Genomic DNA, 16199 nt, shown 5'->3' with positions numbered 1-16199 from the left:
TCGGGCCTAGAAGGGTCTAGGCCCGAAACGTCAGCCTTCCTGCTCCTATGATGCTGCTTGCCCTGCTGTGTTCATCCAGCTCTACACCTTGTTATCCCTGAAATTTGTTTGCCTGTTACTGATGGTCCAGCTCAGCCTTCTGCTGTAATTGCCAGGTCAAAGAACATGTCTCGTTGCTCCTTCCCTTTACAGAAGAAAATTGGCTGTCCTTACCTTGTCTGGTTTACACATGACCATAGGCCTGCAGCAATGTGGTTGACTTTTCATTGTCTTCTGGCAATCTATTCAGCTGTATCAGACTGCTACTAAGCACTCAAGAAAGACAGTTGAACTTTTAACATTATTCCTTTATTTTCCTGGTTTATGTTAAGAAGGACTTTAATGTTAACTATCACCTTATTTATTTTGTTTTCTACTTATTCTATGAAGGTCTGTAATTCTTGATTCTTCAACTTTGTTTCTCTCTTTTACTGGTGTGTACCTACATTTTTGTACCTAGGTACCTTTATATCTATAATGGTGCCATGTGTGGCAACATTATATACTTTTCACTGTACTCCTGTAATTTGGGGCAGTACAGTGGCTCAGTGGTTAGCACTGCTACCTCACAGCGCCAGGGACCCAGTTTCGATTCTAACCTCGGGCGACTGTGTGGAGTTTGCACGTTCTCCCTGTGTCTTGCGTGCGTTTCCTCTGGGTATTCTGCTTTCCTCCTATGGTCCAAAGATATGCAGTTTAGGTGGATTGGCCGTGCTAAATTCCCCACAGTGTCTAGCGATATGTAGGCTAGGTGGGTTAGCCATGGGAAATGTAGGGTCATAGGGATACGGGGAGGGGGGCATGGATGCTTTTTGGAGGGTTGGACTCAATGGGCCAAATGGCCTGATTCCACACTGTAGGGATTTTATAATTTTGTACTTGACTACACGTGACACTACAATCTTGAAAGACTGGACAGTCCATCTTGTATCAATTGGGGCACTAGCTACAATATTGTGTGCAGTTCCAGAATCCTCATTGAAGGAACAAACGTTGTTGCACAGGGGTGTAGAGGTCAAGATTGTCAGCACCGAGACCATCAGCAAACAAGCTGTGCAAGGAAGACATGTCCTTGTATTCCCAAAACAATCTGTCCACTGGGAACTCAGTCAAGGCCAGCTCCCAGGAGACCAGTGTAGGCAATGAGGAGATCAGACATGGCCATCAATACACCGGTGTCTTTGGTCTGTGAGTGATTAACATAGCAGGAGGCAATGGTCTAGTGGTATTATCACTGGACTGTTAATCCAGAGACCAGGGTTCAAATCCCGCTATAGCAAATGGTGGAATTTGAAGTCAATAAATATCTGAAATTAAGAATCTAATGATGACCATGAATCCATTGTTGATTGTCAGCAGGGGAAAAACCCATCTGATTCACTAATGTCCTTTAGGGAAGGAAACTGCCATCATTACCTGGTCTGGCCTACATGTGACTCCAGACCCACAGCAATGTGCTTGACTCTTAACTGCACTCTGGGCAATAAATGCTGCCTAGCTAGCGATGCCCTCATTCCGTGATTGAATTAAAAAGAACATGGACAAGGTTCATTCTGGAAGTGAACAAACCCCCAAACAACTCATCTCTCTGATTCACTTAAGCACTAAATGCTACATATGAGACAAACTCTATAGGCTGGACACCCAACTGTTGCTGGACTATCAGACTGAAGCAAGCTTAAAGGACAGCCTAACAAAGAGACCTGTATCTGTGTGTATATGTGTATGTGTGTGCGTGCCTGTCTGTGTATATTTGTGTGCATCTGCATCTATATGTGTGCTGTGTATGTGCCTGTGTACATGTGTGTCTTGCATCTGCTTGTCTCAATGCACGTGCATTTTGAATGCAGTGATGAGATTACTTTCTGTCCCTGGGACGATTTTTTTCCGGACCTCAGGAATTTCTGGGCAAAGACTTAAATGTCCTCCAAGATTCTCAGTCCTCAGATCAGTTTGCCCAGATAGGAGAGGCGAAAACTGAACTTTAAACTCTGCTGGAAATCCAAGAACATGTAGCACGAGGGAGATCAGAGATTCACGGTTGACAAGTGGTTGTGTCCTTCCCCTTTTAAGTGAGAGCTGTTCAATTTCATTAAATGAGAGGTTTTCTGTCCTGCACTCTACGGAATGGGGAACTGCAAGTCTCTAACATGGTGCAATACTGCCCCCTACTGTCAACATACAACCTGTTACTCATTTGCTCCTGGTCCAGTCTCAGTGCCATGGCAACCAAGTTGCATCTTGTGTTCTCTATTTGCTTCACCATCCAGGGCACTCCAGCTCTCTCCCTCATTTTGGAAGATGCTTCGCTTTTGCATATGGCATCTCTACCATCGCTTATTAGCTGCTTTCCTTTCCAAGTTCTCAACCTCTGGATCTGGATTTCAGTGCCCTCTCCTTCCTCACTCGACTGGTTCCTATTGGTCACGTTTTGTCAGTTCAGACACCCCCTTTCCCTTTACTTTGGCTTTTCCTTTGTTCACGCCGAGGCGTCTGAAGTCTCCTACAAATCGCTTTAACTCATCCAGAGGGTGTTATTGACCATAGAATACCATGACCATGATTAATCTTGGCAAAGCATTGCAGTGTTTACTGTTGTATGACTCCAGGACAACTGACCTTTGGGTATACAGCAAGGTTTACAGCCAGACAAACTCATTTGCCATGTTATAAATGTACCTTCCCTTATCGCCAAGTTCCCGAGCTGAACCTAGAGGTAAGGAGCCTATCCACTGTGCCACAAGACCACCCCTCCTGCAATAGCTTAACATTTAACTTTATGCAAAGTGCTTCAGACTTTGAATAATTCCTGTGTACCACCCTCTGTACAGCTTCACTTTTCCCAAATTCAGTGTGTTATCACTGCCCCCTTCCCCTCACTGTTTTCTCCATCTGTATCCCTCCTCCAAGGGCATTGGAGCCAGGACTGTTTTATTCATGTTTACTTCTTGCCAGCTCTCCTCACAGCCACTATATCATAACCCCAACTGGAAACATATACTTGCACCTCATGAACTGTGCATTAAGCATTACTTCCAGAAACAGCTCACCAGCACCGTATGTAGAAATATAGAAAATACGAGCAGTAGTACATGGCCCTTTGAACCTACATAGTCCCCTGTTCCCACTTTTGCCCCCTAATCTTTGATCCTGTGAGCTCTAAGACTTATATCCAATACCTTCTTGAAAAGTTTCAAGATGTGGAGATGCCAGTGTTGGACTGGGGAGGACAAGGTCAAAAAATCACATGTTATAGTCCAACAGGTTTACTTGAAAATGCAAGCTTTCTGAGATCAGGTCCCTCCTCAGGTGTAGTATGAGAAAGAGGGTATAAGACACAGAATTTATAAGCAGCAAGGTAACAACCCTAGAACTGGCTGTCTTTTGTTGAATTTTTAATCAGTTTGGAAGGAGACTTCTGATAAAAATGCAAAATGCAGAGTCCTCTCAAGTCATTGTCCTGAGATAATTAAAGGTTTTAACAATGTGTACAAGAGGTGACATCTCAGGTCAGACAATGCATTTTAGGTGTGAGGTCTTGTTCAAAATCTGTCTGTGATTTAAACTCGGGTCAGGTTTTTTTTGAGCAAACAGAATGTATCTGCAACTACACAAACATCCTGGATGAAATAATTCATGTGTGTGTCTGTGTGTGCGTGTACATGTGTGTGCATGTCTGTGTGCATGTGTCTGTATGTGTGTATGTGTGTGTCTGTCTGTGTATGTGTATGTGTGTGTGTGTTATTGTTGGGTGTGTGTGTGTGTCTGTGTCTGTGTGTGTGTGTGTGTTATTGTTGGGTCTGTGTGTGTGTGTGTTATTGATGTGTGTGTGTGTTATTGATGCGTGCGTGTGTGTGTGTGTGTAGGTGTATGTGTCTCTGTGTGTGTGTGTATATGTGTGTGTGTGACGTGTGTTCTGGTTGACTAATGTCCTTTAGGGAAGGAAATCTGCCATCCTTACCTGCATGTGACTCCAGACCCACAGTGCTGTGATTCGCACTTAACTGCTTTCTGGGGCAATTAGGGATGGGCAATAAATGTTGGACTGGCCAGTGACACCCTCATCCCCTGAATGAATTTTAAAAAGTCCGTCTTTGTGCATTAGTGTGTACCATATATAAAAGTCTGTCTTTACCTCCATTTATTTCTTGGTCTACCTACACACAATTGTTTGTTCTGCTCACAAGGTAAATACGGAGACGATATTTCCTCTGGTGGGAAAATCTAGGACTAGGAGTCACTGTTTGGTAACCATTGGGCAGCCACTGAAAATAGAGATGAGGTAACACTTTTGTTTTCTCTCTCAGACAGTTGTGAGACTTTGGAACTTTCTTCCTGACTAGGTGTGGGAAGCAAAGTGTTTAACTATGTTTAAGGCAGAGGTGGAAAGTTGCTTGTTAAACAAGGGGATGGAAGTTTATTTAAGGGTAGGTATTATACTGTTATGGACCAGACTAAACCCCCTTCAAATATATCAAGGGGATAGCCCTGACTTTTATCTTATTTAAAGGCAAAGTATAAGGTGCTGTTTTCCAGATGTAATTCGATTGGTCACATTGTTTGGCTTGAAGCAAAACACTTTATCCTTACCCCTGGTTAAAATACAAACAAAAGAAAAAGGCAAATTTGAATAACTTTAACTCCATTGTAAAACTTAACCAAATAATAGATTATTTAATTACTAAACAGCAACTGTTCCAATATAGTAACATCCCATAAACACACCCTTGGCAAAGGCAAATTCAGTAAAAATAGATTGTCTCACATGCAATGTTTCTCCAGTCCAGGAGAGAAGACCAAGAGAAAATTCTGGCAGAGAGAGAGAGAGAGCTCAAGAGTTTAGCTGTAGCAGGGAGAGATGTATGGCAGCTTTCACAAACAATTTCAAAAACCTCAACTACTGAAAGCTCAACTAAAACCTTGGATCTGTGGGAACCTGAATCCACCCATTCATGCTGCTTCTGTTGTTCTAAGTTTAAAAAAAACTCCACAGCCTCACAAACTGTTTACCTTATTCGCCTGGAAGAGAAACCACGGCATCTCTGTTTCAACCTCTCTTCATTAAAAAAAAGCAAAATGTTATTCTTGAAGCCATAATATTGTCACACTGCAGATATGAAGTTACAATCAGATTGAGGGATCTTACTGAATGGTGGAGCGGGCTTGATGGACTGAATGGCCAACTCCTTGTTTGTATTGTGCTGTTTGCCCCCTCCTTGTCTCCTCTCTGTTGCTCCACCTAGATGCTTCTCAGCCCTTCAGATTAGTTCAAAGTTTCCCCCGCAGCACCAATGTTTTTGCCCTGTGAGGATGCGGAGCCAGCATTAGAAAGATGCAACATTTATAACATCATCCCCTGTCCAGCCCTCCCTCATATCTGAATATTGCCCAAGGAAATGTGAAGACATCTCTCCTGCATTACCTCTCCAGCCAAATAATTATTTCCTTGCAGTTGTTCGTTAGCTCACCGAGCTGGCTGTTCTGTGGCGTGCAGACATTTCATTACCATTCTAGACAACATCATCAGTGCGACCTCTAATCGAAGCGTTGGCGTTTTGTTCCATTCTGAATTTATATGATCCTCTGGTGTAGTGGGTCTTGTCACATCCAGTTCTGTTGTTTTAGCGGCCATCTGTATACGGGGTCTATTTCTATGTGTTTGTTAATGGAGTCCTGTGTTGAGAACCAGGCTTCCAGAAATTCCCTTGCATGTCTGGTGGTCACTTGTCCCAGTACAGTCACTTTGTCCCAGTGGAAGTGACGAGAATAAAGGGTCCAACAACCACAGCTAACAGAACCAACGTTATTTACAAGATACCATCCGAAAATTGCCAAAAGCATTACATAAGGGAAACCGGAAGGAAACAAGCCATTAGGATTCACAAACACCAACTAGCTACAAAGAGACATGACCAACCATCACGCATTTCAATACAAATGCACAAAGAGGCACACCATAACCTGTATGCCCCTAAGTCTCTTTGATCTGAACATCCTTTGCTTGCCATGATCTGCCTGTACCGCTCGTAAACAAAGCCTTTCACTGTATTTTGGTACACATGGCAATAAAATCAATCAATCAATTTGACTGGGACAATGTAGCCATCCTAGGACAAGCCAAGCAAAGGCACGCACGGGAATTCCTGGAGGCCTGGCGCTCAAACCGGAAAGCCATTAACAAACATGTAAAGCTGTATCCCATATACCAACTGCTAAGAAACAGATGTGGAAGTGATGCCACCAACCCCAGCAAACCCAGACACATAAATAGCAAGTGGGACAGAACACCGACTCTTCACCAGAGGTGCACTGATGATGTTACCTAGCAGGGTGATGGAACGTTTATGAACAAACTTACCAGCTCAGCAAACAAGTCAACAACCTTGTTCAGTTAATACTTCAGCCATGCCTTTTCCCTTGATATATAAATCCCGTGTTGGCCCCTACTTTGAGAGCGTTGAGCCTGTGGAATTCTCTCTGCCACAGAAAGCAAAAGGCCAAAATGTTGAGTGTTTTCAAGAAGGAGTTAGATATTGTTCTTGGGCTAAAATGATCAAAGGAGTGAAAGCAGGAACAAGGGACTGAGTTGGATGATTAGCCATAATCCTATTGAGTGGTGGAGCAGGCTCGAAGGGCCAAATGGCCTAATCCTGCTGCTTTTTTCAATGTTCCCACATTCCCAGTACAATTCCCGCAGTTCAGGTGTAATAGTTAGCTGGTGTACACAAAGTGTCGTTAGGCATGTCCCTCCGCGAGGCAATAATTAATGTGCACCTCAAGCTGCAACACTCCACAGGCATGGGGCAAGGTGTAGGGCAGGGCCACTGAAATATTCCCACATCCAGTACAGGGATTGAGCCTGCGTTGTTTGGGAAGTAGCGAACATACCCAGCTGTTTAAAAGAGAAGACAGAAAGAAAATAAAGACCTATAAAACTAGTTAGCCTGATAGCAATATGCAAAATGCTTTTTTTATTATTAATAGGATTTGGACATTGTTGGCTGGGTAAGTAAATATTGCCCATCCCTAATTGTCCTTGAGAAGGAGATGGTGAATTACCTTCTTGAACCATTGTCACTCAAATCCATTATTAGGGGCATGGTAACAGGACACTTAGGAACCCATTACATGATTAAACAGATCAATTGAGATTTATGACAGGGAAATTCTGTTTGACAAACCTGTTTGTGGTTTTTGAGGACACAATCAGTGGGATGAATAAGTGTGCTTCTATTTTCAAAAAGTCTTTGATGAGGTGTCACACAAGGAATAATTACATAAAATTAGGACCCATGGGATTGGAGTGATAGATTAGCCCCAATTGAGGAATTGCTAAGAGACAGAAAACAGAGGGTATAAATTAGTTAAGCATTTTATGGTTGGCAGCCTGCAACAAGTGGGACACAGCTACAAACAGCACAGGACCTCATCTATTGACTATTTATATTGTTGACCTCCATGAGAGGATTGAGTGCAATGCATCTAGTCGTTTCCATTACAAAGTGAGGTGGTTGCGAAGGAATTTGGACAGATGACATGAACTGAGCAAGAACATGCCAGAGAGAATACAATGACAATATTTGTGCTGGTAGAAAAGTAGAACATTTATTAAATAATGGGAGACTGGGGAATGTTTGGATTTGGACTGACCAGAATGTCCTTGTACATGGCTCGCAAAAAGTCAATCTGCAGATACCACAGAAATTGTGAAGGCAAATGGCATCCTAGCTTTTGTAACTTCTGCACACAAAGGGGGTTGAGGTTGGAACTCTCTTCTACAAATGGCAGTCGATGTGAGATCAGTTGTTAATTTTCAATCTGAGGGGCATAATCTTCTGCTAAGCAAATGAATTAAGGGATATGGGCCAAAGGCAGGTATGTGGAGTTAGGCCACAGATCAATTATGATCTCACTGAATGGTGGAACAGGTTTGAGGGACCGAATGGCATACACTTGTTCCTCTGCTTCTATGTTCCTATGTAAGTTAATGATGATTGCAGCCAACTACCAGGCTTACATTTTACACCAGACAGGCTGACTTCTGAGTGTTCAAAGCATTGCCTTGACAAATAATCTGGGGAATGGCTGTCGCTTATTTTGTTGGGTTGAAACAGGTACACTGTATATACAAAGGCTGGCAGTTAGCTGTCAATTGTCATTAACTGGCACATGTGATGGTGCCCCTACCAATCACAGTCCACTTGCCAACAAATCTGCATTCTTCTCTCATACAGTATAAATGATGGCTTACCCCGTGAATTGGTATCCTTACGAGGTTTCAACATGGCCATTCCACCTAACCTGCACATGTTTGGATTGTGGGAGGGAAGCGGAGCAACCAGCGGAAGCCCACGCAGACACAGGGAGAATGTGAAAACTCTACACAGACAATTGAATCCAGACCCCTTGAGCTGTGCTAACCACTTAGCCACCATGCCTCCTGAGAAACATCTCTGTGTTGGAGAAATTGATGAGATTAAAAGACAGAAAAAGCCCAAAGGCCTGATAATCTACATCTCTGAGCACATAAGGGAGTGGCCCTAGAAATATTGCATGCGTTATTGGTCATCTTCCAAGATTCTTTAGGCTCCATAATAAACTGGAGGGTAGCTAATGTCACCCTGCTATTTAAAAAGGGAGGTATAGAGAAAAGAGAATTATAGACCAGTGAGTCTGACATTAGGTGTGGGAGAATGGTCCATTATCAAGTGCCCAGGGATGTGCAGGCATGGTGGGTTAGCCATGGAAAAGCAATATTATGGGGCTAGGGTGACGGTACTGGGTCTGGATGGGATCTTCAGAGGATCAGTGCAAACTTGATGGGCCAAATGGCCTCATCCCGTACTGTAGGGATTCTATGATTCTACGATTCTGTCCTACCAAATGAGAAATTAATACACAAATATTAAAAATTGAAGCTGGATTAGGTCATCTAAACCTTTCAACCTGATCATGGCTGATCTTCTCCCTCAACTCCACAGTCACACTGACCTTAGAATTCCTTGATCACTTACTAACCCCCCAAAAATAATCTATTGATCGCTGCCTTACATATGCTCAACAAACTACCATCCACATTGCTCTGGGTGGAGATTTCCAAAGATACCCAACTCTTTGAGTGAAGAAATTTCCCCTCGTCTCAGTCCCAAATGATAACCTCTTATTCTGAGACTGTAATCCTCGTGTTTCAGATTGTCCAGCCAGGGGAAGCATTTCTAATCATTGGCCATGCTACACTGTTTGAGAATTTTATATGTTTCATCTTCTAGAATTTAAGGAATAGAGACTTAGTCTCCTCAATCTCTCCTCAAAGGGTAACTCACTCATCACTATTATCCAATCTAGTAAACTCTCGCCATGGCAAGTGTATTGTCCTCTAGATCAGGTGATCAAACCTGCACATTGTATTGCAGGTGGCCTTACCAGAGCTCTGTATAAATGGAGTAAAACTTCTGCATTCTTTTCTTACGCATCTGTTTCAATGCATCAAAATAGGTTGCAGCCATTAGCAAAAGATTATGTACCTCAGATTTAAAATTAACAACTGATTTCACATCAACTGCCATTTGTACAAAAGAGTTCTAACCTCAACCTGTAGCAGACGTGCTTCCTAACATCTCTCCTAGATGGTCTGCCCACAATTCTCAGACTGTGCACCCTAGTTCTAGAATTCCCAACCAGTGGAAATTGTTTATCTACCTTGTCTTTTCCTGTTCATATCTTGAAGCCTTTGATCATATCACCCCTTAATGTTCTAAAATCTAGAGAAAACCTATTTGTACAAAGTCTCGCCATAACTTTACCCCTGAAGTCCAGTTTTCATTCCTGTAAGCCTATCTTCCACTCACTCCAAGGCCAATATATCCTTTCTAAGGTGAAGTCCAAATGATGACTGTTGAATAAACATGGCCAATGGACAAATGATTTCTGCCCCCAAGCTCCCACAAATGTCAATGGGATGGAGAATCAGTTTTAGCTGTTGGTTGAGGGATAAATGTTGACAATGTCTTGTAGTGAATTGATATGCTCTCCTTTAAATCATGCTGTGATACCTTTTACATTCAGGCCCCTATTTAAAGGTCTCATTCGAACAGCTCTGCTGACAGTGCAAGACTTCCTGAGTAATGCAGTGAACTCAGTCTAGATTTTTCACCATGTCATCTTTGCAGTGGGATGTCAAGCCAAATTCTACTGTGTTGAGATTGTAATTGAGTCTTCTCTGAGCACTAAACACTGTGGCGCAAAGTCATAAAGTTTCAAAACGTCTGATATGTTACAATGGGGACCAAGGAGAGGGTCAGCTAAAATTGATTCTCTGTCCCATTGATGTTTGTGGGAGTTTGAGAGCCAAAGTCATTTGCTCATTGCCCACATCTATGGGCAATTACAATCAGAGATGACACAAGATGGCTCACGCAGGAATCTTTTTTCAATTCATTTATGAGACGCGGGATATCATCCATTCATGATTGCCCAGAGGGCTTTGCTGTGGGTTTGGAGTCACATGTAGGCCAGACCAGGTAAGGATTGCAGATTTCCTTCCCTAAAGAAAATCAGTGAACCAGATGCATTTTTACATCAATGGCTACAATTAAGCGAGCTTTTTAACCTAGATTTTATTGAATTCAAATTTTGAACCCATTTGGGATTGGGAATTCCTACTGGGATTTGAATCATTAGCCGAGGCTCTGGATTATTTGTCCAATGACATTACCATTTGGCCACAACTGTTCCTTAAATGGGGAATCAACCGTTAGATTGTGAGTCCTTCCCTAAGGTCAGAGTTTGTTTCCCTCACTGTGTCACATCTAACTGGGTCCTGTTGTCACTGGACCTGTGCGGAAGGACAGCGTTAATCCTCCACACAAACATTCCTCACACATCAGAAAGCCCAAACACAATGTGCCCCTGTTTCTATTCCCTGAGCGACATTTGCTTCCATCGGATGAGCTCCATCAGGCCTTATTTGCGAGTTGACAGTTTTCAGGCCTCTCTCTTTCCAGGTTTCCCTCATCTTCCTCATCAGCGGCCTGGTGATCCTTGGTTACTGTTCTTCAATCAGCCAACAGTCCACCTACCAGGGAGTGGTGAAGGAGACCTGTGGGCCCACCGTTGGGAGACTCTGTGAGATCTGCTTTGTCTTCAACGTCTTTATGATCTCAATCGCATTTCTCGTCGTCGTTGAAGATCAGCTGAGCAAATGTGGGTGTGATCAGGGGCTGAGTGCTGATTTTCCATTGTCTCCATGAGGTCTGCATTGGGAAGGACTAGAGACAAGGTGTAGAGGCAGATTCACCGTAATGTTGCCCAGGCTGCAGCAATGCAGCTATGAAGGGAGACTGGAGATGCTGGGGCTGTTTCCATAGAGCAGAGGAGGCTGAGTGCAGGATGGACCTAATATAGATCTGCAAAATTATGAGGGGCATAGCTAAGGTAGATAGAGAATAACCTTTTACCCCTTAGCAATGATGCCTAAAAATAGGTGCCATCGATTCAAGGTGAAGGCAGGAGATTTAGAGAGGATTTAAGGAAGACATTTTTTTAACCCACCCAGAATGGTGGACCAAGGGTGCTGGAGGTAGGAATCCTCGCAAAGTTGAAGAAATATTTACAGTAGATGAACACTTGATGCTCATCAGTCTACAGCCAAGCGCTGGAAAATGGGACCAAAGTGAACAGGCACTTGATAAAAAAAAACCGACAGAACCGCAGATGCTGTCATAAAAAAAAACCCAGAAATTTCTGGAAAAGCTCAGCGGGTCTGGCATCATGTGTGGAGAGAAAGAGAGTTAACGTTTCAAGTCGAGTGATCTTTTGTCAGAACTTAGAATAGATACTTGATGACCAGTACATGCATGATGGGCTGAAAGCCTCTTGCTGTGCTGTTAAAATTCCTCCACTCCAAATTATCGCCTTCAACTAACTGCCCCACTTGGCAGCAACAGGTAGTTCATCTTTTAGATCACGGCCGTCCTCTCTCTTTCTGTTGGTACATTGGGAAAACAAAATGTTCATTTGGTGCAGCAGAAACATTGGAGTTGGCTACTCAGATCCTTCAGGCCCGTGTTGTCATTCAATTCAATCATGGCCCATCTGCCCGGTACCTCGCCTTTGCTCCATTTAACAAAATTGACAAATAATTTTTTTTTAAATATGGTCTTGGCGGCTCCAGCTTGAACTCAGAATACACAGCTTTTTGAGGGGCAGAGTTCCAAATTTTCAGTATTTGGAGAAAGAAAATCAGTTTCCCAAATTCCCTAGCAAAAGGCTCGGCTCTAATTTTAAACCTGTGTCCTTATGTCCAAACTCACTAGGTCACCGTGCCCCCCACCTACCCCCAAAACCAGAACAAATAATTGGCTCGATTTTCACTCCTGGAACAGGAAGAATGTGTTCCCAACTTATGCCCAGAATAAACGGGTGGGCGTGGTGGCTCAGTGGTTAGCACTGCTGCCTCACAGCGCCAGGAACCTGTGTTTGACTCCACCCTCGGGCAACTGTCTGTGTGGAGTTTGCACATTCTCCCCGTGTCTGTGTGGGTTTCCTCCGGGTGCTCCGGTTTCCTCCCACAGTCCAAAGACGTGCAGGTTAGGGTGGATTGGCCATCCTAAATTGCCCCATAGAGTCCAGGGATGTGCAGGCTAGGTGGGTTAGCCATGGGAAGTGCAAGATTACAGGGATAGGTTGGGGGGGTGGGTCTGGATGGGCTGTTCTTTGGAGGGCCAGAGTGGATGGGCCAAATGGCCTACTTCCACACTTATAAACAGGCCCTCATGTGGGTTTTCACAGGGTTCCACCCTTGGTTGGCATGGCAACAGTTCCTTAATACAACTGGAGATGAAGGACTGCCTCTATAGACCAGACAGCCAATCACAGGCTGTTGGTGACATAGTGGGCCATGTCACTGGACTAGCCATCCAGAACCCGGGCTAATGCTATGGGGCCGTGGTAGAAGGTGAAAGTCGCATTCAATTAAAATCTGGAGTTAAAAAGAAAGCCTGATAGTAATCAATTGTCATTTAGAAGCCCATCTGGTTCACTCGTGCCCTTTCGGGAAGGAAGTCTGGCCTATATGTGACTCCAGGCCAACAATCTCCACCCCTTAATAAGTTAGCTTTCAGCTAACCCTCTGGGTAATAACTATTGGCTCAGACGCTGACAGCTGCACCTTTTGAATTAATAAATTAAAATGGGGGCCATCTGTCAGGAGAGGCTGCAGTGAAGTTAAGAGATGCATCAGATGGCGTCTCCCCAATGTTTTGATTAAAAATAAGATTCAGTAGCCAGGGGACCTGGGTGGTTGGAACCCGTTTCCAGGGCAACCTGCCAATGGGTGCCCACTTCCAACTGCCCAAACAGACCCCAAGTCAATGCAGGAGAATGGACACCAGTTGGAGATTTCCAGTTACTGCTATGACAATATTCTATCTTTAAGCGATGTGTTCTGTCCTGTTTCTCTTGCAAAGGGTTCTTGTCACAACTGTGCCAAAATATCTTCTTCAGACAGGCAGTTGGTAAACAGTTTTCAGTTCTCCCTGAGGGTCTTTTTTTTAAGAGTAAGACAAAAGAATTATGAGTGGGCAGGGGTCAGGCACACGCAGAGCCAAAAATCTTTAGTTTTACTGATGAAGGGTATAAACCCGAAATGTCGACTTTCCTGCTCCTCTGATGCTGCCTGACCTGCTGTGCTCTACCTCCAGCTCCACACTGCATCGACTAGTTTGACTTTCAGTTAGTTGGTAATTTTTTGCTGGTTGTTGGAGCTGAAAGATTGAGCTCTCTGCTGTTAGGGTGAAGGCCAAGTCTGAGAGATTCCCTTTTAAAAATCTAAAGGGGCAGATTGTTTCTTTTGTTGTTTCTTTTTACTGGACTGGAGAGATGCAGCTCGTGAGAATAAAAACGGTGTGGCTGAATTGCCTTTGCCAAGGGTGTGTTTATGGGATGCTGCCTACATTGGAACAGTTGATGATTAGTGGTTAAGTAATACAGCACCTTGATAAGTATTTCAATAGAGTTAAAGTTATGGCAATTTTTCCTTTTGTTGCATTTTAACTGTGTTGTAAGAAAAAAGTGTGTTTTGATTAAAACCTAATGATGGACCAATCAAATCATATCTGGCCCACAGCACCTAAACTTGTCTTTTAAAAAAATATAAACGTTATGGCCTATGTTATCTTCATAATATACTTTGGGAGCCTGGTCTGCTCTGGTCACTAAAACTTCCTTCCATTAGACACAGTTGCACCTTTTAATGGGACATAGTTGGCTCAGAGAGATTACAAACCACATTCCTCCAGCCTGTCCTCATTACTTACACCTTACAGCCCAGCTTTGTCCATCCAGCTTTGTCCCCCAGTGATGCTTTTCATGGTTTGCTGAGTGAGCTCCAGCTTCTCCCTGCAAATGATAGTCAGAGCAGGATTTGGTTCTTATCTCTCTCCCACATACAGGAATGCATGAGGGGGCTCTGCCATGCACTGTATGGTTCGATACTGGAGGGTAGCATTTGCAGCTGATTGGATGGTTCTGTTGTGTTTCAGTGTGCGACTCAATGGCGATCAATGAAACCATGGCAGACAGTTCGGACACGCCCCGGCCCTGGTACACAGACCATCGTCTGGGACTGTCTGGCATCTGCCTCTTTGTCATCCTGCCATTATCAATCCCGGAGGAGCTCAGCTTTCAGAAGTACAGCAGGTACGGCTACCCATTTAGGCAGTGCTGGCATTGTGCGAAGATTGACTCGTACGTGGGTTAGGGGCTGGATAACATTGCCAAACTGATGGTGAGGGATGCGTGCCTTGAATGGGGGCCAAGAGGAAATGGGTGCAATCTGGACCTTCTTCAGGCAGATCACATGGTGAACTGGCACATGCTTATTGCTGCCCTGCCATCACCAGCCAATGGGGTCAGGGAATGCCCTTGCCTTTCCTTGGCGCCAGCAGACCAGGGGCTGGTGCCTATCTCGCTCAGTGTAGATTGTGGGGGAGCTGTCCACTTTTCTCATTCCCCTTGAAGTGGGGGAGGGTGGGGGGAAATAAACGTGACCTCTTCCTGACCTTTTCCGCATCCCATCAACCTCCATTTTGCTAAAAACCTGCTCAAAAGTCAGTGGAAGGTCTACTGAAATGGCCAAATATCTTGCAGCAAAGTATTGAGGCACATAGAAGCAGGTGTATGTGTGTTTGTATGTGTGGGTTTGTATGTGTGTATGTGTACAGGTGGTCCCCAATTTATTAATGCCCAATTTACGAATGCTCGTACTTATGAATGTGATCCCATACAGGAGTGTAATTTCAAAGAGCTGACATATGATCAATACGTGTACTTACAAACAGTCGCTTTACCCCTGCATTGTGTTGTGATTTGCATACAAATTGACTTGTGAATGTGTGTGTGTGTGTGTGTGCACGCGTGTGTGCGTGCGTGCATGTGTGTGCGCGTATGTGTGTGTGCACACGTGTGCATGTGCGTGTGTGCATGTGTGTGCGCGCGCGTGTGTGTGTGAGTGTGCGTGTGTGTGCGTGTATGTCTTTGTCTGAGAGTCAAGATTGATTTAAGCTTTCCTCACTTATCTTTTCCCTCCCACAGCATCCTGGGGACTTTGGCAGCCACATATCTCACAATTATGGTAGTGGTGAAATTCTATTTGATAATGGATTCCAAGTTCATTCCAGACCAGCACAGCTCCAGGTAAGAACTCAGGAATCTCAGTCCCTGTGGGTTTGCCTGTAAAACCTGAGGAACACAATGTAACATGGTCACATCTGCGATGAAAGCTCACCGCACTGCAATAACACAACAAGGACATCATCAAATTATAAAACCTCCAAGCATTCAGAATCAATTCCAATGATTTTTAATGGGGTTTTGTTGGCCAGTTCTGATAACGCATTTGGATAACATGTCTTATATATATCAACGTCAATTCATCCTCCGTGATGAAGGTATTTATCCAATATTAGGCATTAGAAAATAGAAGATTGTGTCAGAGAGGGACATAGTGTTAGACATCAGCCATCAAAACATACATACAAGGTACTGAAGTAAGCTCAACCTTTTCCACTATTCATATTCAGCTCATCCATATGTTAATTCCAGCCCTTAATTACCTTGACTCTATACCCTTAAATATCTTTGACAAAGAAAGATTAATCTAC

General features: G+C 43.8%; 1 protein-coding gene across 1 annotated transcript in view; it reads left to right on the top strand.

Moving 5' to 3' along the window:
- The window catches only part of slc38a8a (solute carrier family 38 member 8a), a 49743-nt gene that overhangs the window by 8560 nt on the left and 24984 nt on the right, over window positions 1-16199 (top strand). The window contains exons 2-4 of the mRNA XM_020510113.1: window positions 11043-11241; window positions 14580-14736; window positions 15631-15732. Coding sequence (XP_020365702.1) covers window positions 11043-11241; window positions 14580-14736; window positions 15631-15732 — 458 coding nt within the window. The remainder of the gene's footprint in view (window positions 1-11042; window positions 11242-14579; window positions 14737-15630; window positions 15733-16199) is intronic.

The sequence above is a fragment of the Rhincodon typus genome, chromosome 15, assembly GCF_021869965.1.
Source record: "Rhincodon typus isolate 14 chromosome 15, sRhiTyp1.1, whole genome shotgun sequence".
Taxonomy (NCBI): domain Eukaryota; kingdom Metazoa; phylum Chordata; class Chondrichthyes; order Orectolobiformes; family Rhincodontidae; genus Rhincodon; species Rhincodon typus.
Note: the sequence above shows the minus strand (reverse complement) of the source record. Positions and strands in the feature narration are given on the sequence as shown.